The 22,085-nt window shown below is 42.4% G+C and overlaps 1 protein-coding gene and 1 pseudogene across 1 annotated transcript in view; both read left to right on the top strand.

Annotated features, from left to right (window-relative positions):
* The window catches only part of MERTK (MER proto-oncogene, tyrosine kinase), a 104,119-nt gene that overhangs the window by 45,516 nt on the left and 36,518 nt on the right, over positions 1-22,085 (top strand). The window contains exons 6-8 of the mRNA XM_012742808.3: positions 2,780-2,895; positions 8,050-8,233; positions 14,803-14,954. Coding sequence (XP_012598262.2) covers positions 2,780-2,895; positions 8,050-8,233; positions 14,803-14,954 — 452 coding nt within the window. The remainder of the gene's footprint in view (positions 1-2,779; positions 2,896-8,049; positions 8,234-14,802; positions 14,955-22,085) is intronic.
* LOC105859178 (translationally-controlled tumor protein-like) lies at positions 14,999-18,311 on the top strand (annotated as a pseudogene).

Raw genomic sequence — 22,085 nt, 5'->3', positions numbered from 1 at the left:
TCTGCTTAGACCAATAAGGAAATAAGCTGCCCTTCATCATATTAACTCCAATTTTCACTTTTCCCTCTTCTACCCTGACCTAGTCCTCATTAACTCTGAAGAGCCCTGGAGATGGTGTGACTTGGGGCATGATCTAGGGCAGGGGTCCTTAAACTTTTTAAACAGGGGGTCAGTTCACTGTCCCTCAGACCATTGGAGAGTGCGCACTGTGGGCCTGGGACAAGTCGGCTGCTAAACAGGACAGGCAGCTGTGGCAAAAACACCCGGCGGGCTGGATAAATGTCCTAGGCAGGCAGCATATGGCCTGCGGGCCATAGTTTGAGGATGCCTGATGTAGGGAATGGGCCCCGTCCCTGTCATCTGGGCCTGACACCAGTCGCTGCCAGCTGCTGACTCAGCGGGAGGAGTGGAGAACAGAATCAGAGTCACTCTCCGGGAGCCCAGTGCTCCTATCCCTCTATCTCATCATCTCCCGCTTCCTCTTGCTTCCTCTGAGCTAGGATTTCACTGCGGCTGTGCGCTGTGCCTGCTTGTCAGTGACTTACACACAACAACAGAATTAAAGGCACGTGTTTGAAGGTCCCTCAGCCGAGTGGAGACATTCCAATCCAACCCATCTACCTTATCCTCCTTTTTGGGATCCAAGATGTTTAAACCTGAAATTTGAAAAAAAAGGGAAAACCCACAAGTAAATGCTGTCTTTTAAAATCTCTTTTCAAATCATCTTCATTATTCTGTCATAGAAATTCAAGCAAATTTTATATTTTACTATTTGATCTTAACTTAGATATTGTGCTCATATTCTTTTCATCTTATCCTTGAGGAAACAGTGCCAGGAAAAAGCAGGATGTATTTAATAATGAGTTAAAGGTTGGGTGTATACAGAAGGGGATTCAAAATTATAAAATATGTTATACTCAAAAAAGGGACTGTTTTCAGTTTCAGCAAGTCAACTGGATGAAGGCTATGAATGGGCATTTTCCAAATGTTCACCGGAATAAGAAAATTAGCAAACTGAAAGTTATTAACTGGAGGAAGTATATAACCTCCTTCCTTCATTACAAATCTCATTATTACAGTTTTCAAAAGAAATGTTGGGAATTTCAGAAATTCATGAGTGGGTGTAAATTTGTAAAGATATTTTCATAAAGTATAAACAAAAAGTTTAAAAATGTATAAAATGAGAAGCACTTTTGTAAGTTCCTGCTTCACACAGAATCTCAGCTAAGATTTTATTTTATTAAATCCTATTCCCAAAACTTATGTTTTTGAAGCCATTTATTGTAAACTTTAAATTTATGCCAAAGCAACCAAGAAAAGAAATGGCCAATTAATGTGTTTAAAAAAAAAGCAATCAAGACTCCTTCCCTCTAATCTGTTATTACTGTGGTATATGTGGTCAAATTTTGATCTTGAAAGGCAGATACTTTAGGGCATTTCTGCAAATAATCTGCTTAGGGAAGTGAGTCAAATACTGTGCTGACTCTTCCCCACTCTCCAAGCTGTATGTCTACTAGTAGTAAAACCAAAACTCCTGAATCATGTGGTACCCAGTGCACACTGCATAAGGTCCCAGCCCACCCTCCTCCTCCTCCCCTACCCATTCTGTCATCCCTGCTCCCCCCCCCACACCTGTCCCAGGTGGGGCAATGCTGTCACTATCCCCATTTAGAGAGGGTATGTAACTGTGCCCAGGGCCATACAGCTGCTCAAGTGTAGACCAGGTTCCCGGTCCCTGCTGGTAGTCACGCCCGTCTGCTTGCTGTCCCCTGCAAAAGGCCTCTAGTGTCCTGTTGAGAGACACAAGCTCTGGGGTCAGGCAGACATGAGTTCAGGTCCCCATTCTACTGCTTACAACCTCTCTGTGACCTTGGGCAAGCTTTTAACCTCTCTGATCCTCAGTTTCCTCATCTATAAGTGGGGATTTTAAGACCACCTCTCTAATAAGGTTCTAGTAATGATTAAATGAAGAAGTCCACAAAGTGTGTGGCACATAGTAAGCACCCCAAAATGTTAGCCATCAGTTTTGATTATGCATGTAATTATTATTCAGAATTAAATTTAGCACAGAGAAATAAGATTCCCCAAACTTCACTTCCTCCTCAGATTCTAACTGAAAGGATAGCTAATCCTTGCCCCACGTGCAGCCCAGGTCCTTGCACACTCATTGTTGCACACACATGCCCCTCCCCCAGCAGATGCAGTTGGCTCCTTTGCTTAAACTGACTCTTACCTGTTTCCTCATCCTAGAAAGCTTCTCCCCCTACATGCACACACACGCATGCACATATACACACATGCATGCACGCACACACACGCTCCTGTGGCACCCTTCTCTTCTGGGCACAGGGTGCTGTTATCCTCGGTTAGTGTGGGTCTCCCCCAGTGGACCATACACTCCATGAGGGCAGGGCAGTGACTCTTTGTCCCTGTTCAGTGCACCAGTGCCCACAGAGGTGGCCGCACACAATAGAGTCTTGAACATGTGCTCAGTAAAAGACGTGAATGTCTCTACATCCTTTTCCAGTTAAAAGGTCTCCTCCTTTCATCAGTAGGAAAGTGGGTCTGTGTTCCACTTCCCTGGTCCATCACAGGAAGACTTCTGTGCAGGCTAATACGATTATTTTCAAGCTAGGGTGGCTTCTCTTAAATACACGTATTTCCTTTTGTTAATCTCAAGAAACTAAAATAAGCTGGGTATTAATGCATTTGTTTGGTAGCTGTGGGCTCCCGTGGTCTGTAATTGTGTTCATGTGTGTGTGTCTTTGTTTTTCCGTAGCAATCCCCTCCCCGCCAACTGCGGTCTACGTGCACAACAGTACAGCACACAGCATTCTGATCTCCTGGGTCCCCGGTTTTGATGGATACTCCCCGTTCCGGAATTGCAGCATTCAGGTAAACCTCCAGGATGAAGAGGGGAGTGATTGGTGCTCTGTGGGTCTATGTATTTTTCTTCCTCCCGAGGATGGGCATGGAGGACATTTCTCCACCTCTGCTCAGAGTCCCTCGGCCTCCTGCCTCCTGAGTGTCCACCATGCATGCGCCATTCTGTGCCCGTGCTCTGTCCATGATGCTGCTTGCTTCCCATGCCTGGTCCAGGGCCCAACAGAAACGTGTTTCCATGGAAGCACATCATGAGACCAGGGAGAATTAATTTTAAGGTACAAAAATATATCACTAAATGAGGGCTGTCTTGTGACCAAGAGTTGAGGAAGCCAGGCACTCCTCAGTGAGCTGCTGGCAATGAGGGATGAAAGGATAGGTCATCTGTGCTAGTATATGTAACACCTTAGCCAGCAGCGTCACCTGGGAGAACTTGGGGATTACAGGCCTTGTAGAGTCTTCAGTCATTTTTATCCACTACCTAAACTTTGTATGAAACAGGAATATAAGACATAGAAGTTAGCCATCCTACACTCTGCTTTTGAGTGTTCATTTCATACAATTGGAAACAGTGGCAACAACGCTACTGTTTGCTAAGCACCCACAATGGCCCAGTGACTTTGCAGACCTTGTGTTAGTTAAAACACACCAGCGCTCCAAGCTCAGAACACTCACAGCCTATGAGTGGCAGAACTGGAATTCTAGCCCAGGGAGCTCTGATGCCAAAAGCAGAGCTCAGAACCGTCAGCTCTGCGCTCTCAGGAGAGACATTGCATGTGAGGACAGGTTATTGAACATGCAAGGATTATCTGTGGAAAATATGAATGCATTCTGCTTGTACTTTATCATACAGTAGGACCAGGAATTATCTTTAGTTTCCTAAATGTCTGGTCTTATTAGTTAAAAACATGTTAACCTGATACAGGCCAGTCATGCCAATTCAGCTTAGATAAGTGACTTCCAAAGAATTTTGTGTTGACAACCAGATGTTTTTACTACCAAGAGGAATTAATTTCTTTGCTCTGAATGCCTCCCACTCTTATCTGACAGCTGTTCCTTCTCTGAAGAGTAAAAAAAAATATTAACCTCCAAATAGTCTCCTCCCTCAGACCACCACCCCCAGCCTTGCTTAATTCTTACACAACTCAAGTACTGGTAAGTGTTAGGAATTCTTATTGTGCCTACAGTTCCTCCCCAAGGATATCCATTTTTAACAACTTTTTTTGAAATATATTAATATTTTACATACCATAATATTCACCCATTTAAAATATACAATTCAATGTTTTTTAGTACATTCAAGAGTTGTGCAACCATTACTACTATCTAATTGTGTCTATATTCATAAGAGATATTTGTGTGTAGTTTTTCGTGTGATAGCTTTTTCTGGTTTTGGTATTAGTGTAATACTGGACTTGTAGAATGAGTTGGGACATATTCCTTCTTCTGTTTCTTGGAACAGTTTGTAAAAGATGGATGTTAATTCTTCTTTAAATATTCAGTAGAATTCACCAGCAAAAAATGCCATGTGGTCCTGGCTTTTTCTATGTGGGAAGTTTTTTGAATATTAGCTCAGTCTTTTTACTTGGTATAAGTCTATTCAGATTTTCTATTTCTTCTTGAGCCAATTTGGTAGTCTGTGTGTTTTAGGAATTTGATCATTTTATCCAAGTTATCTGATTTGTTGATATGCAACATAGTTCATAGTATTCCATTATAATCCTTTTTATTTCTTTGAGGTTAGTGGTAATGTTCCCTATTTCATTCCTGATTTTAGTAATTTGAGTCTTCATTCGTATTTTTCTTGGTCAGTCCAACTAAAGGTTTGTCATATTTTTAAAAAATAATTTTTATTTATTTTTAATTTTTGACACAGGGTCTCACTATGTTGCCCAGGCTAATCTCCAACTCCTGGGCTCAAGCAGTCCTCCCACTTCAGCCTCCTGAGTTATAGGCATGCACCTGGAATTATAGGCATGCACTACCATGCCTGGTTTGTTACTTTTATAGATCTTTTCAAAGAACCAACTTTTGGTTTTGTGAATTTTTCTAATTCTCTATTTTGTTCATTTCTGCTTTAAGCTTTATTTCCTTTCTTCTGTTTGCCTTGGCTTAGTTTGCTCTTCTTTTTCTAGTTTCTTAAGGTGGAAGTTTAGGTTATTGATTTGAAAGTTCTTTTTCTTTAAACATAGGTAGGCATTTATATCACACATTTCTCTTTAAGTACTGCTTTAGCTGCATCCCATAAGGTTCTTTTGTTGTCGTTCATCTCAAGTTTTTTGTCATTTTCCTTGTGACGTCTTCTTTGTCCTCTTGGTTATTTAGAAGTGTGTTTTTTAATTTCTATATAATGGTGAGTTTCTCAAACGTTCTCCCTTTGCTGATTGCTAATGTTATTCCACTGATTTTGGAGGATATACTTAGTATGATTGCAGTCCTTTTATATGGATTAAGGTTTGTATTATGGCCTGGGTTCTGTCCAGGAGAACGTTCCCTGTGCACCTGGGAAGAACGTATCCTCAGCTGTGGTTGGGTGGAGTGCTGTGTGTGTGTTGGTTGAGTCTAGCTGGTCTACAGTCTCGTTCAGCCTTGTGTTCCCTTGTTGATCTTAGGACTAATGGTTCTATCTGCTATTGAAAGTGGGGAAGTGAGGTCTCAGTTCTTATTTTTGAATTGCTTATTTCTCTCTCCTCTCTCTTCAATTCTGTCGGTTTTTGCTTCATGTATTTTGTGGCTCAGTTGTTAGAAACACCTAGAGCCTATTTCCCTGGGAGTAGACAGTCATATATGCAGACATAACTGAAGCATGGACCAATTCTTTTTAAAACTGTTACCAAGTTGCTGAGCTGTTTGAAGAGTCTGAGAGGACACGAGGTGCCTTCCCACACGAGGAGGGCCCACTCCAGGGAGACTTTGAGGAAGCATACCACCCGACCTCGAGAGAATGGGTCTCAGGATGGACGCGAGGTGGGGTAGGGCTGTTGGAAGGTCTGAAAACACCAGGTCACCCCTGGTGGTAGATGGTCACACACAAGCTTCGCCTGCTCTCTCTCTGCTGTGGCTTTGGGTGTCCATGTCCCACATGAAGAACCATGCTGGGACAGCCAAATTCTAGGCCCTTCTTGCCCATCCTGGATCCTGTGGTGCTGGACATGCTTATTCTGTCCTTTTCCCCCCCGGCTAGCTTGGCCTCTATTCATCCATTCTCCCTTCCATCCCTGGTAGGGGTGACAGATTTACGACATAAGAATACAGGACACACGTTAAATTACATGAGTAATCTTGTGACATACCTACACTAAAAAATCATTTGTTGTTTTTCTGAAATTTAAATGTAACTGGGTATCCTTTATTTTCTCTGGCAGTCCTGACCGGGTTAGTCAGCTCAGGCTCTGGAAGTTATACTTTTATATTCTATTAACAGTGTATTGTTAGTTTTGAAAGGACCAAGTATAGTTTTGTAAAATTATAATTTTAAACTCTGACTTGGTAACAAATGAATGTTTTGGACGAGGTTCAGATCCACGCACTAGCAGGACACACCCGCTTGCTTCCTTTGGTCCTGATGCTGGTTCCTTTCTTCACCCATTTTTGGGCCACACACTCCATTCCTATTTTTAACTCCCTCACGTACTTTTTGCCATTACATGGCCTCTTTTCCCCCAGGACCCACTGAGGACTGTTATAGAAACCCCGTCTTCTTCCAGGAACGTGTTCTCAAAGGGTGTCCCTGTGCCTGGAAATGCTCCGAGCATGACTCCGGAAATGGGGCGGGGGTGGACAGCCACAGGTTTCCTCCCCCTTAGCTTTGGTCACCAGGAAGTAGGTGCATACGCTAATGTGAAAAAACAAAAAGTAGTATCTGCCAGCAGCCACCACCAAGATAAGCATACAGCTTTTTGTTTCTCCTTCGGTGGCTCCTCAGGCCAACTGGTACCTTCTTGGCAACCCCCCCCCTTGCGGCTTGGGGTCTGAGTCAGAGGGGAAGCTCAGCCCCCACACCACCCTCATGGTACCCAGCGGGGGCATTTGGAATTCCAAAATGTTTATTTATGGCCCCTTGGCCTAAATTTCAAGCACACATATTCTAGAATAACAGCATTATATATCCACAGCCTATAATTGCAAGCCAATTATTAACAGGAATACATTTTGTGGACTGAAGATTTTTTTCCCCAAATTGCTTTTGGTTGCTTCTGTTTTACCCAATACCCTGTTGTCTCTTCTGACTTTATGAAAACTACATATGGTAGAAATTTTGGAAAAACATGTAGTGGAAAAAAATCCTAAACTCTCCTCTATGCCCATTCCCAGACAGGAGCTATGCTTAGGGGAAAAAGGTGGAAGTTTGGCCTAGAACTAGATTTTTGCTGGAAACTTCCCTCTCTTGCCCAGGCATAGATTTGGAGAAGATTGTGGAGAGATTAGTAGAGTCTGTAGAGGAAAAGATGAAGTGATTTGAAGAAAAGTTTGCAGGGTGAGGGACAAATGACTTTTTCCTTTATCTCCCCACACACACACAAAAAAAAAAGTCATAAAATCTACATTACCTATACGTGCTTTTGGAGGTAAGTTTCCATTGGGAAGGAAGTGGGAATAAAGGACACACTAAAACTAGCCTTAAGGCAAGATTCCTCAGGTCACACACTAAAAGGAATACAGATTTTAAAAAATAAAATAAAATCAAGAAACCCATCTTCTAAAGCAGGATTTGGAAATAATTTTCTTTAAAAGGCCAGACAGTAAATATTGCAGGCTTTGCCAGCCACATGCGGTATCTGTTGTCTCTGTTGCATGTTCTGTGAAGCAGCCGAGAGAAGAAATCAAGAACTGCGGCAGCTCTGAGAGAGGAGGGGCCACTTTGTTTTATTTTGCAGTATAATATGAATTATCATCGTTATAATATTACAATTATTTGCCCTGTTACCTGACACAGTGAGAGTGGTTAATTTAGGCGTTTTCCTCAGGTCCCTGGTCATTGCCCGAGCAGCATGAATAAGGGACGGTAATGCTGCTGGGAGAACCCCCGTGTTCCCTGAAAGGAAGCGAGGCCTTCCCCTTGGAGCAGAGGAAGCGCCGCGTGCGCTGCGTGCATGCCTGCCCGCGTCTAACGTTCCCACCGCCTTACTATTAATAATGCCCGGTCCACATCTTACTCTCCTTTAGGTCAAGGAAGTCGATCCGCTGAGTAATGGCTCAGTCATGATTTTTAACACCTCTGCCTCGCCACATCTGTACCGGATCGAGCAGCTGCAAGCCCTGGCCAATTACAGCATCGGTGTTTCCTGCATGAACGAAGTAGGCTGGTCCCCAGCCAGCCCTTGGGTTCTGGCCCGCACGACCGAAGGAGGTAATTCCTGGGGGTCAGGGTGAATATTGCCCCCAGTGGCATGTGATCGAGCAAACCCTTTTCAAAGGCTTGATTTAGAGTTTAAGCTTTGCTGTGTTTGGACTTTCTCTGGAGGAAAGTTTTATTGAGGTGGCGGATGAACATGGGAAAGATTTTTCCTTCTATACTCAGAAAGGGTTTAGTGACAAAACTTGTCATATAGAGATAATACTTTCTTTTACATAGGAAGATAGCACACTTTTTAAAACGTGTTATTTTAAATTAAAATATAACAATACACAAAAGCTATTATTCATAGCATCAAACTCAAGAAAAGTAACAATGTGCGGATGCCTAAGGTTCACCAAGCAACCACTGTGTGCCTGGAACCCAGCTGGGTGCTCTCCACCCACTGTTTGATTAGATCCTCACAGCAGCCCCATGCAGTGGATACTATTATCTCTGTGTTTTCTTGGCCAAAGCAAATTGCGTGTGCATCTTTAACTTTAAAGACTTTTCTGTGTGTTGCTTTTGATTTTGGAAATTTTTTTCTTTTCTGTGAGTTTTGGAATGACTAGTGCAACTCTGTTAACTTTGAATTGCAGTTTCCGCTACTCCCTAATTTAGAACTCTCGGTTCTTCTGACTCTCCTGACCCTCCTCTCTGTCCTCACGCAGACTGGAGTCAGTGCTCAGTCTTCATGCAGATGGCGGGACAGGTCTGGGGCAGGAATTTGGAGGGCTTGACCCTTGTACAAATTTTAGTGCCAAAATTGGAAAATATCTTTTATTTTTCACATGAAAAAATAAAGCCTTTGAAAGTAATTTTGATATGCTGTATTTCCATTTTCATTCAATTCAAAATACTTTCTAGGAAGTATCTGTTATGATTTCTTCTGTGACTTGGTGGTTATTTAGGTATGTAACCTAGTTTCTAGAGGTCTTCATAGTATTGACTTCTAATTTAATTCGATTGGGGCCAGGGAACATAATTTGTATGACTTGACTCCTTTTAAATTTATCAAGGTTTGTTTTATGCTCCAGAATATGATCATCTTAATAAATCACCTGTGTGCATGTGAAGAGATTGAGTATCCTGCTCTTACTGAGTGTTCTATAGATGCCAACTGGGTCAAGTTGGCTGATGATGTTTTTCAAATCTGTATTCTTATCAATCTTCTGTTTACCTATTCTATGAATTATTTATAGAGGGGTATTGAAATCTGTAGCTGTAATTGTGGATTTATCAATTTCCGTTTGCAGCTCTAGCAGGTTTTGTTTCAAATGTTTTGAAGCTCTATTATTTTGTATGGAAATGATTAATATTACTATGGTTTCCTAATAAATTGACTAGTTTATTGTTATGAAATTACTTCATCCATGATAACATTTGTTCTGATATTAATATAGCTACTTCAGTTTTATTTGGATTACATGCTATAACTTTTATTCATCCTTCCTTTTTTTTTTTTTTTAAGAGACAGAGTCTCACTCTGTTGTCCAGGCTGGAGTGCAGTGGTGCCATCATAACTCACTTCAGTCTCAAGTGATCCTCCTGTCTCAGCCTCCTGAGTTGTTGGCTCTACAGGTGCATGCCACTGCACCTGGCTAATTTTTGTTAATTTTTTTAGAGATGGGGTCTCACTATGTTGCCCAGGCTGGTCTCAAACTCCTGGTCTCAAGCAATCCTCCCACCTCGATCTCTCAAATTGCTGAGATTATAGGCATGAGCCACTGTGCTCAGCTCTCACCTTACTTTTAACTTATTTATATGTTTATATTCAATATGTTTATATTCAATTGTTTCAAATAGGGAGCATATACTTTGTTAAATATGTATGTACATTCAGAATACACCTTGCTTTTTAGTCCATTCACAATCTCTATCTTTAAATTGGGGTCCATTAAAATGTAATGTGATCATTTAAATGGGTAGGTTTAAATCTATTACATCTTCTGTTTGTTCTATTTGTAATTTGTTCTCCTTTTTTCCCCCTTCTTTTTTGTTGGTTAAATATTTTTATGATTCTATTTTATCTTATTTGTCAGCTTATTTGACGTAACTCTTTTTATGTTCTTTTAGTGGTTACTTAGAATTTATAGTATGTATGTTTAATTCGTCACAGTTTACCCTCAAGAGATTTGTACAATTCAGGCATAGTGTAGGGACCTTGCAGTGGTATACTTCCATCTTTCTCCTTCAGATATTTTTTGCTATTGTTCTCATACATTTTACGTTTTTATGTATGCTATCAACCCATACTGCATTGTTGTTATTTTTGTTCAGTCAATAATCTTCTAGAGAGATTTATATAATAAGGAAAACATATATTTCCCCATGGAACCATTTCTGGTGGTCTTCATTTTTTTGGTTTTAATATTTCTTCTGTATCATTTTCCTTCTTCCTGAAGGACTCTTCATCATTTCTTATAGTGTGAATCTGCTGGTATGGTGTTCAGCTTCTGTATGTCTGTGGAAAAAAATATTTATTTACCTTTGAAGTACTTGGTTTTTGGTTTTGTTTTGTTTTTTGGGCCTTTGTTTTGAAAGCGGTTTTTATTCAATATAGAATTCTAGGTTCACAGTTGTTTTTTTTTTTCAGTGTGTTAAAAATGTTGCTCCACTATCTTCTTGCTTGCATTGTTTCCAACATGTAATCTATAGTCATTCTCATTTTATTCCTTTCTAGGTAATGTGTCTTTTGTCCCTGTTTTTCCCCTTATCACTGATTTTGGATAATTTAATTATGATTTGCTTTGGTGTAATTTTTTTTTTTTTTTTTATTCCTTGAGCTTGGAGTTCTTTAAACTTCTTGGGTCTCTGAGTATGTAGTTTACATCAAATTTGAAAACATTTTGGCCATTATTTCTACAAATTTTTTTCTGTTTTCACCTCTCCTCTCTTTTAAGGACTCCAGCTACACATATATTAGAACATTTGAAGTTGTCCCTTAATTCACTGATGTTTTGTTAATCTTTTTCTCTTGGCTGTTTTATTTTGGATAGTTTCTACAGCTATATCTTTAAATTCACTAATCTTTTCTTGTTTGGTATCTAATCTGCCATTAATCCTATCTAGTTTCTATTTCATTTCTCATGTTGTAATTTTTGTCTCTTTTTTCATATTTTTCATGTGTCTACTCAACTTTTGGACCATATAGAATACAGATTTTTTTTTTTTTTTTTGAGACAGAGTTTCGCTTTGTTGCCCAGGCTAGAGTGAGTGCCGTGGCATCAGCCTAGCTCACAGCAACCTCAAACTCCTGGGCTCAAGTAATCCTGCTGCCTTAGCCTCCCAAGTAGCTGGGACTACAGGCATGCACCACCATGCCCAGCTAATTTTTTTCTATATATATTAGTTGGCCAATTAGTTTCTTTCTATTTATAGTAGAGACGGGGTCTTGCTCTTGCTCAGGCTGGTTTCGAACTCCTGACCTCGAGCAATCTGCCTGCCTCAGACTCCCAGAGTGCTAGGATTACAGGCATGAGCCACAGCGCCCAGCCTAGAATACAGATATGATAACTGTTTTAATGTCTTTGTTTGCTAATTCTAACATCTGTGTTATTTGTAGAGTGGTTTCAATTGATTCATTGATACTCCTATTATAGAGAATATTTTGCAGTTTCTTTGCATGCCTGGTAATCTTTGGATTACCAAAGAATTTTATGTTATTGGATGCTAGATATTCTTATATTTCTGTAGGTAGTGAGCTTTGTTTTGGGACACAGTTAAGCTAGGGGGAAATAATTTGATCCTTTTGGGTCTTGTTTTTAAGATTTGTTAGACAGAACCAGAGCAGTGCTCAGTCTAGGGTCATTTATTACCTACTGCTGAGACACAGTCATTTTCTCAATCATGAGAACTGTTTCTTATCTTTGGGTATATTATTTTTTGTTTGTTTGTTTTTTAGTTTTCTCTAGTTCTGTGCACTGGCTTTGTCTCCTCTGAGCCCTCCGTCCTGTGTGTTTATTTGGTCTCTGACATTCATGAAGGAGACTTCCCCAGCTAGTCTTCTACTGTCTGTTCCTACTGAAGAGTGAAGAACCAGCAATTTGGTTGGAAATCTGTGAGTGTGGGCAGGGCTTGTAGGCTTCACTGTTAGGGGATTGGACAGTGACCTAAGTGTTCTGGTTTAGATACCCCCAAGTATCAAAATTGGGTTTCTTTCCTCTGTGGCTACTCACTCCCTCTAGAAAAGGAGTCTACTGGCCCCTGCCCCAGGACTTTAAACATGGCTGCTGATGTTCTAGGAGCCCAGGTGGGAGAAAAGGGTTAGGCGAGCCCTCCTTATTCAGTGTACAAACTTGCACTTATTTCCCTGATTTTCAGTCTGGACCTCCCCATGCCTCCATTCTGCTGGTGCCCTAAGTTCAGTGGCTTTTTGATTCAGAGAATAACCTACCTTGTCTCCTGTGGATATTTGAGGGAGTTCTTACCAGGTGGGTAGGCATGGGGTAGAACAACCCTGAGGAACAACTACTTCTTCTTTTTTGTTTTTTGGAAATAAGGTCCCACTCTGTTGCCCAGGCTAGAGTGCAGTGGTATCAGCCTAGCTCACTGCAACCTCAAACTCCTGGGCTCAAGCAATCCTCCTGCCTCACCTGCCTCAGCCTCCCAAATAGCTAGGACTACAGGTACCTGCTACCACGCCTGGCTAATTTTTCTATTCTTTGTAAAGACTGAGTCTTGCTCTTCCTCAGGCTGGTCTTGAACTCCCGGCCTCAGGTGTTCCTCCTGCCTCAGCCTCCCAAAGGCAACTATTAATACTTCTTAATTAAACTTCCCATTGATCTTCCCAGCTTTAGTCCCCATTTCAGTAGCTGGGCCCATAGCTTCTGAACCTCTCTGTGGTTCTTTGGGGAGTATTGGCTTGCTAAGTTAATTATACCTTCTTCATCTCTTTTTCAGCTTTCAAATATGTGTTGAGATTTCTCTTCTGCTGTTGATTCCTCTTTGCCTTGTGAGTTTATATCTTTTTAAATTCCATACTGTCATCATAGAGGGGTTTGGGGTGGAGGCAGAACATAAACACACGTCGAGGTGGCCATATTTATCCATAAATCTTACAACAGATTTGAAATATGTGACTGATTTCATAGATGGCTACAATTGTATGATATTTCTTTAATGAAATTCATTTTAACTTCATGATTACTGTTCCTGAAATCAGCAGAGACAAAGATGGTTATAATGTCCTTTTGTTTTCCTTTCAGACATATCAGAAATATATAATTTAACCTCCCCTACATATAGCTAGAGGCAACAGTCTAGTATATATTATTCAAATTGTTTTTATTCCTTCTATATATAAAAAATTTATTTTTGTATTTCTAAAATGGATCAATTTATATTTTTTGGCAATTTGATCCCCCTCTTGGATATCTTTTCATATCAATACACATGATATACATAATTCTTTTTAGTGGCCAGGTAGCAAGTATTCCATTGGAAATGTATCAAAATATATATCATAATTATTGACTGAGCATTACATTTATTCCCTTTTGTCACTATTACACTGTAATGAATATAATACCACCTACAGATTAAATTCCTGGAAATAAAATACTTGGTCAAAGAGCATATTATTTTCAGTTTTAGTAGATATAATCAAGTTCCTCTCTCCCCCAAAAAGACCATAGTAATGATCTTGACTTATTTCCCAAATTGTTTTATTTATTTATTTTTTCCAATTTTTTTTTTTTTTTTGAGACAGAGTCTCACTTTGTTGCCCAGGCTAGAGTGAGTGCCGTGGCGTCAGCCTAGCTCACAGCAACCTCAAACTCCTGGGCTCAAGCGATCCTCCTGCCTCAGCCTCCCAAGTAGCTGGGACTACAGGCATGCGCCACCATGCCCGGCTAATTTTTTCTATATATATTAGTTGGCCAATTAATTTCTTTCTATTTATAGTAGAGACGGGGTCTTGCTCTTGCTCAGGCTGGTTTCGAACTCCTGACCTCGAGCGATCCGCCTGCCTGGGCCTCCTAGAGTGCTAGGGTTACAGGCATGAGCTACTACCACGCCCAGCCCCCAAATTGTTTTATGCATGTACACATACACACAGATGCATTTTTTAACGTATCAACTGGTTAGCTCTGTTCAGACCACCAATAACCTGCCTCTACACTGTAAAATGATGGCTTCCTTTTGAGCTCAGCAGTGTATCCTGTCTTGTGAGTCTCAAATGCCACGGCGCTGATCTCCAGCCGGCGTGCTGTCTTTCTACCCCACAGCTTTCTGTTGGAGGACCCTGAGTTGAGTCTGCTTTGCTTCCACGGGGGTCCATGAGAACAAACCATCCTCCTGCTTCCCTGCCTTCCTCTCCTCTGTTCCTTTGCCCTGGGTGCTCATGACATTTTCAACTTCATGAATGAATCTTGTAGCCTGAAAGGGCTTAGTTGTCAAAGCTCACGTGGTATCTCAGTGGCCATTAACTGAAAAGAGGGTGAATATCTGCTATTGGTCTCTGTCTCACTTGAGTGCTTTTCTAAGAGCATTTGAAAACCACACACTCAAAAACCAAGACAAGAATGAATCTATATGTGCTTCTCTCTGTGGTTCTTCATCCTCCTCTCCTTTTTCTTTTATAGCCCCGTCAACAGCCCCTTTAAACGTCACTGTGTCTCTGAATGACTCTAGCAACGATGTGGACGTCAGATGGGTGCAGCCGCCAATTAAGCGCCAGGATGGGGAGCTGGTGGGCTACCGGATCTCTCACGTGTGGCAGAGTGTGGGGACTTCCGTAAGTCTGAACCCTAACAGGGCACAGTTAATCATCTCCTTTTGACTGGCTGGTTTAATTCTGTTTCAGAAGCTTCCATTTTGTCGTGAGAAGATGTGGTGTGATTGAGCTAGGGAGGAAACCTTTCGGTGGAATATAAATACTATAGTAAAAATTAGAGGTGACTGAATGGTTGAAAATCCTGAGGAGTCTCTTGAGGAGTTCCTGACTCATTCATCCATTCATTTAATTATTTAGTAAATCGCTGTAGAACTCATCCTCTGGTATCACCTCATTTTTCCCTTCAGGGAATTTAGGCTCCTCTGGGAAGACAGTGTGAACTACCCAGATACTCATAGTGCGAGGTCAGGGAGTAACAGCTGGCAGTTCATAGCCTTTGGGAAATTTCAGGGGATTCTTTTCAGAAGAAGATTGTCAGGGAACAACCCCAACCTCACAGAGAATAGCAGACGCCCAATAAGAGGACCAAGCAGGGGAGCTGGCTGGCCTGGCACAGCTGCATAGGAACTGAAATTAGGCATGAGACTCCGTGGGCCAGAGAAAGGGAATTTGTCACCCCATGGAATATCAGCCTGGTGGCACAGGTTCCCTGCCCTCCAGTCCCATGGGGCGATGTGATGAGCTCAGATGGTGGGCTGTTCAGCTGAGGGGCCCAGGGTTGAACACTTTGTGTAACAAGCAGCAAATAAGCCCATCCTCTGTGCAGCTGCACAGTAGTCATGCTGTGGCCACCTCAACCTATGTGACCAGCCCCAGAGTGGCTTGGGGTCAGCAGATGATTAGACATTACACTTGCACATACTCAGGATTTGCAAAGTTGTGTGGTGCCTATGGCAGACTTTGCCTTTTCCAGCAAAGGTGGTACTTGGTTTGCACTTGTGTATTAGTCAGGGTTCTCCAGGGAAACAGAGCTAATTGAATACATATGTGTAGAAAGAGATTTATTATAAGGAATTGCCTCATGCAATTATGGACGCTAAGAAATCCCACAATCTCCAAGCTGGAGACCCAGGAGAGCCGGTGGCGTAATTCAGTTTGAATTGCACCTGCACACACACACACACACACACCCCACACACAGATACACCCACATACACATACAAATACACCCCCCCCACACACACATACATACATCCACCTCCTTTCCACCAGAGCACACTGCTGGCCCACTCTGGTCTACCAAGTCTGGCCAGGTGACTCAGTAGCTGGCTCCTGCCAGCTAGGAAGATTTTCTTGCTCACTGAGAACATATATCATAATTATCAACAGTGATTGTTTTGAATACTAGTATATGCTTGGAACTGGGCAGGGATGGGGATGGGGGGCATCGATACATCAGGTAGCTCCTGCCTTATAATCTGAGGCTGGCAAGATCCTCTTTAGTTCAGTAAGGACTCTCTAGTGTAAGCACTAGTTTTATTTCATGATAGCAAACAAGCTTTTCTGCCCACTCCCCTCTCCCTCCCAGTGCCACTCGCTCCAGCTGTACCGCTCTGGCTCTAACTCCTGGCTGCAGTCATGATTATCTATCAGGACCTCATCAGCCGCGATGAGATGTTCTCTGTCATTTACAAGATCTGGGAGGTCATGGATGGGCTATAGGGTAGGTGAAGACAGTCAGTAGGACAGAGGGTGACACTGATGACTGGCTTATTGGTGGAAATGCCTCCGCTGGAGGCCCTGAGCACGAAGGTGCTGACAGCACAGTGATCACCACTGTTGATATTCTCGTGAACCATCACTTCCTTGCAGGAAACCAGCTTCACAAAAGAAGCCTACAAGAAGTACATCAAAGATTACTTGAGGTCAATCAAAGGCAAACTTGAAGAACAGAAACCAGAGAGTAAAACCTTTTATTATAGGGACCATGGAACAAATCAAACACATCCTTGCTAATTTCAAAAACTATCCATCCTGTATTGGTGGAAACATGAGTCTGCATTGCGTGGTTGCTGTGCTGGACTACTGTGAGGATGGTGTGACCCGTGTGTGATTTTCTTTGGGAATGGTTTAGAAATGGGAAAATGTTGACAAATTTGGCAATTGCTTTGGCTCTATCACCTGTCATCATAACTGGCTGCTGCTTGTAACCCATACAACACAGACTTAAGACAAATGGGACTGATGTCATCTTGAGCTCTTCATTTATTTTGACCATGGTTTATTTGGTGTAGAAACATTGTTTTTAAGAAAAAAAAAAGTCATATAGGTTGTCTAAAAATCAATAGCATAAAAAAAATTCCACACAATAGCAAACAAAAGGCCAAGGAGATCTATGTGTGAACTAGTGACTGCCTCTCTAAGAACCAGCCAGTGCCCTTCCGATGACTTTGTCAGTCAAACCTGGGGGGACATGTGATTTTGATTTCTGTGAAGTCTAAAGATCACTGCTGTGGTATGAACACTGGACCCAAGACAGAAGTGGGTGGGGGGCCGATGAGTGATGATGCCTGAGTGTGGTTGGGTGGGCGGCTTCCAGACAGGTCTCCTTTCCACCTGGGAAAAGAAGAGAGAGAGGTAAAGCTGACTCCTGTTGTGACATAAAACATCCATGGACAGGCAGATGCACTGGTTTCATTATCAAGACTGTCTCTTCTTTACCATGATCATGCTTCTTTTGTGTCATCGTATACCTAACCGATCTAACACTAGATGCATCTCCATGGCATTCATACGGGGCATCACATGAAAGTTACACAGCTCCTTGGCTGAAAGATGAACAGGGTGAGTGGGTAGACAGTGGCACCCACTGATGATGTCCAAGCTTCACTTCAATCATTTTTACCCTCAGATCATCCAGCATTTATCAAAATTGCTCTTTTCTGAAAGGATGAGTGGGATTTGTTTTTCTTTTCCTGCCTCAGGTTACCTATCAGAAAGCAGACTGTGGGAAGCCATAGGTGACGGAAGTAAAGGAAAAAGAAGAGGGCTTAGAAGTTCTTGTTGTTCTGCTTATAGTAACTGATAATGGTGTTACTAATAATCCTGCTTAAAAGTAACAGCTGAAAGAGAAACATCTCCTTTACTGGTCTTTTGTCCCAAGGCATTTGTGCAAGGTGACTATGGATTAACTGCATTTCCCCATTGGCTGAGTTGGGAAATCAAATGCCTCTCTTAGAGAAACACTTTTCTTGTCACAATGCCAAATGCTATCTATACTAAACATAAAGATTCAGTAATGCTATTTCAGTTCAATAGGAATTTTGTCTTTCTCTGGTTGGCAGAAAATAATTATTATCAGCAGATACTGGAGTAGACACCAGTTTGTTTAAAGAGCTACACGTCATTCTCTCTTCCTTCTGGCATGGGTGAAGCTACTTTTCTAGAAAGGACCTCTTGAGCCGAGGCTTTCTGTTTTTTTTTTTTTTTTTTTTTTTTTGAGACAGAGTCTTGCTTTGTTGCCCAGGCTAGAGTGAGTGCCGTGGCATCAGCCTAGCTCACAGCAACCTCAGACTCCTGGCCTCAAGCAATCCTGCTGCCTCAGCCTCCCAAGTAGCTGGGACTACAGGCATGTGCCACCATGCCCGGCTAATTTTTTCTATATGTATTAGTTGGCCAATTAATTTCTTTCTATTTATAGTAGAGACGAAGTCTTGCTCTTGCTCAGGCTGGTTTTGAACTCCTGACCTTGAGTGATCCGCCCGCCTTGGCCTCCCAGAGTGCTAGGATTACAGCCGTGAGGCACCGCACCCGGCCGAGCTGAGGCTTTCTGAAGGGCAGCAGTGATGAAAATCTTATGAATGACTGTGGCTGGGGAGCCTTGTACACTAAATGCCATTAACACTCAGCCATGCTGTGCGTTCTTACTGCCCTTTGTTCAGAACGGTCCCCTCTGTGGGGAGAACAATGCTGCCGCAGTTAGGGCTGTGACCTTTCTGGTCACTTACCTCCTTGAAGATGCTGGATCATCTCTAGGAGAAGGTCATTCGTGTTGTGCTCACTTTGTGCGTCACAACGGTCTTGTGACAACAAAGACTTGGTGCCTCCCTTTACTTTGGGAAACATTCTCTGATGCAGCGAAGTTCCAAGATCATGATGGACGACTGGAGGCATCTCGGCATCCCTCGCTCTGATTTCCTTAAACCCCCTTCCTCTTGGAAGGGCGAGGCTGAAACACAACTTCATCTCTCAAAATTGTCCTTTCACTTCCATTTTTAGAAAACTGTTACTAAAGCTACTTTTTCTTTATGCAAGTCAGGAGAGTTGGGTATTTTCGAAAGATATCTTCCAGTTACCACTGTAATAAGAGCGTGCAATTTCGGAACATTCTTGTAAGTGGTCTTTGGGTGGGTTATTGCAGTTTACTGAAGACAGGCTTGTACCGTTGTGATCCCACAACTTTTGTGCCACTTTCAGATTAGGAACCTCCTGATCTTTACTGCATGGCTATGTATTATATGTTAATAAAGACATCTACTTTCTTTTTGTTCTATTTTCTTGATATCCCTTGCCTTCCAAATCAGAGCTTAAAATCCAAAGATAAGGAGCAAAGTACAGTCTGTTCTCCTTGAAGTCGGAGCTGTGTTGTGTTCTACTTTATACTGTCTGAACACAGGGCATGGGATGTGCATTGTAAGCATTAAGTGGCACTAGGGACTTGATGTGTGGACCCAGCTATATCATCTAACCAGGGGTCCCCAACCTATGGTGAGTTGTATAATTATTTCATTATATATTACAATGTAATAATAATAGAAATAAAGTGCACAATAAATGTGATGTGCTTGAATCATCCTGAAACCACCCCCCAACCCCCACCCTGGTCCGTGGAAAAATTGTCTTCCATGAAAACGGTCCCTGATGCCAAAAAGAGATTAGGGACGGCTGATAAAGCAGCTGGAGACTTTCTCTCCTGTGAATGGGACAGTCTTTTGATAAGTGTGGGCTAGTCTTTCCCATTCCCATAAAGTGTCAGTGGATCTTCTATGAAAAAAAGAGTTCAGTGAGCGGATATAAATGTATAAAATAGTCCTTGGTTCCTGAAGCAGCTTTAGAGCTTTAAAAATAAAAGACAGTTTTGTTGTACTGTTGGAGCACTTTAGGTCTCAGAGGCAGGCCCCCGAAAACAGAGTATCTCTCTCTGCCTTTCTTCTGCCCTCCTTTCATTTGCTTCTTTCTTTCCCGAAGGCAGGAATCTTCCCTCACCTTTTTGTCTTGGAGCTGACAATAATTTGCTGACCGATCTTATCTGATCGTAGGTCACAAGACCCCCATTTCAGGAGTTTTGCCCCATACCTGGGAGGAAGGAACACTGGGAGGAAGGAACACTGCACAGAGAGGCCAAGAAGAATCGGAACAGACAGGCCTTGCTGGTTTCCCCACTTGGTCTATTAGTGTGAGATCATAGCCCTTTTGTCCTATCACTTTTCTTCACAGTTGCCAATCATGTCTATCCAATGAAGTCTCCATAAAAGACCTAAGAAGATGGGGTTCGGAGAGCTTCCCGATAGCTGAACACATGAAGGTTCCTGGAGGGTGGTGTGCCCAGGGAGGGCATGGGCTCTGCACCCCTTCCCACATGATTTTCTGTCCCTTTCTCAAATTAAATACAGAATGACCAACTAGCCCATAGTCAAAAGTGGGTTGCTCTGTGCATCTCTTTGTCCATATGCTTTGTAATATCTTTTATAATAAACCAATAAATGTGTTTTCTGTGAGCCACTCCATCGAATTAAATGAACCCAAGAAGGGGGTTGTGGGAACCCCAATTTATAGCCAGTTGGTCAGAAACACAGGTAAATAGCCTAGGGCTTGGGATTGGCACCAAAAGTGGGGCCAGTCTTGTGGGACTGAGCCCTTAACCTGTGGGATCTGACGCCATCTTAGGCGGGGAGTGTCAGAATTGAACCAGGTTGGAGGATGCCCAGCTGGTGTCTTCTACAGAGTTGACTGATTGGTTGCTGGTGGGGAAAAATTCCCACCTACTTCTTAGTCACTAGAGGTCACAGAAGTCTTCTTTGTAGACTGTTGTGAAGTGAGAACAGAGCAAAAGCAGTTTGTTTTTTCTACACAGGGGTCCTGGTGCTCCCTGCCTGTTTGGATGTAGAAAGAGTCTCTAGGGCCGGGCGCGGTGGCTCACGCCTGTAATCCTAGCACTCTGGGAGGCCGAGGCGGGCGGATCGCTCAAGGTCAGGAGTTCAAAACCAGCCTGGGCGAGACCCTGTCTCTACCATAAAAATAGAAAGAAATTAATTGGCCAACTAATATATATAATATAAAAATCAGCCGGGCATGGTGGCTTGTGCCTGTAGTCCCAGCTACTTGGGAGGCTGAGGCAGGAGGATCGCTTGAGCCCAGGAGTTTGAGGTTGCTGTGAGCTAGGCTGACGCCACGGCACTCACTCTAGCCTGGGCAACAAAGTGAGACTCTGTCTCAAAAAAAAAAAAAAAAAGAGTCTCTAGACCCAGTGCCCCCTTGGCCATGAATGGTGGGACCATGCTCTCCTGATGGGCTGAGTTGAGGCCCTCTTGCACCATCACTAGAAGTAACTGGCTTGAGACCAAGGGTCCAGGGAATAAAGTTACCAACAGAAATGTGCTTTTGCTGTTCATTGATGATCCCGGATATGTGTGTCTCATATGACCTGATATTTCTCTCTCTGAAATCAAATTTCTAAAATTCCTGGATAAAGATGTGTTCCTAGAGTTTCATTTCAGCTTTCATGACTCCTAAAATTTTCATTCAAAAAGCCAGGCTAAACACACAATTGTTTCCTACACCAGAGAACACTGTGATCATCAAGGTTTGGAAAAACAGGGAAAGCATTGTGTAAACACTTAGTTCTGGTTGCTTTTCTTTGTGTTTTAATGGCTCACTGTTGCACAGCAGTGGCTTTAAGACATCATAAATTAAAGTAAAACCAGAGTTTTAAGAAGTGAGCAAATTGCGCAGTTGTCACACTGAAAGAAAAAAGTAGTATCAGTGCCCTCCTCCTTGTAGATTTTAGCCAACATTCTTATAATTTCAAGGAACAGGAGCCCACTGTGCTAGATCAAGGGTGGTTGGCAGGTGGACAATGTCAAGGGACAGTGTGACTCGGAGGCCTCGTGCTGTGGGTGGTTCTCAGCACGGGAGTCTCAAGGCTGCATCTGCTACGTGTTCCCTCTCTTCTAGAAGCTTCTTTGTGACCAT

This window comes from Microcebus murinus, chromosome 3 (genome assembly GCF_040939455.1).
Source record: "Microcebus murinus isolate Inina chromosome 3, M.murinus_Inina_mat1.0, whole genome shotgun sequence".
NCBI classification, from domain to species: domain Eukaryota; kingdom Metazoa; phylum Chordata; class Mammalia; order Primates; family Cheirogaleidae; genus Microcebus; species Microcebus murinus.
This window is presented reverse-complemented; position numbering and strand designations above follow the sequence as displayed.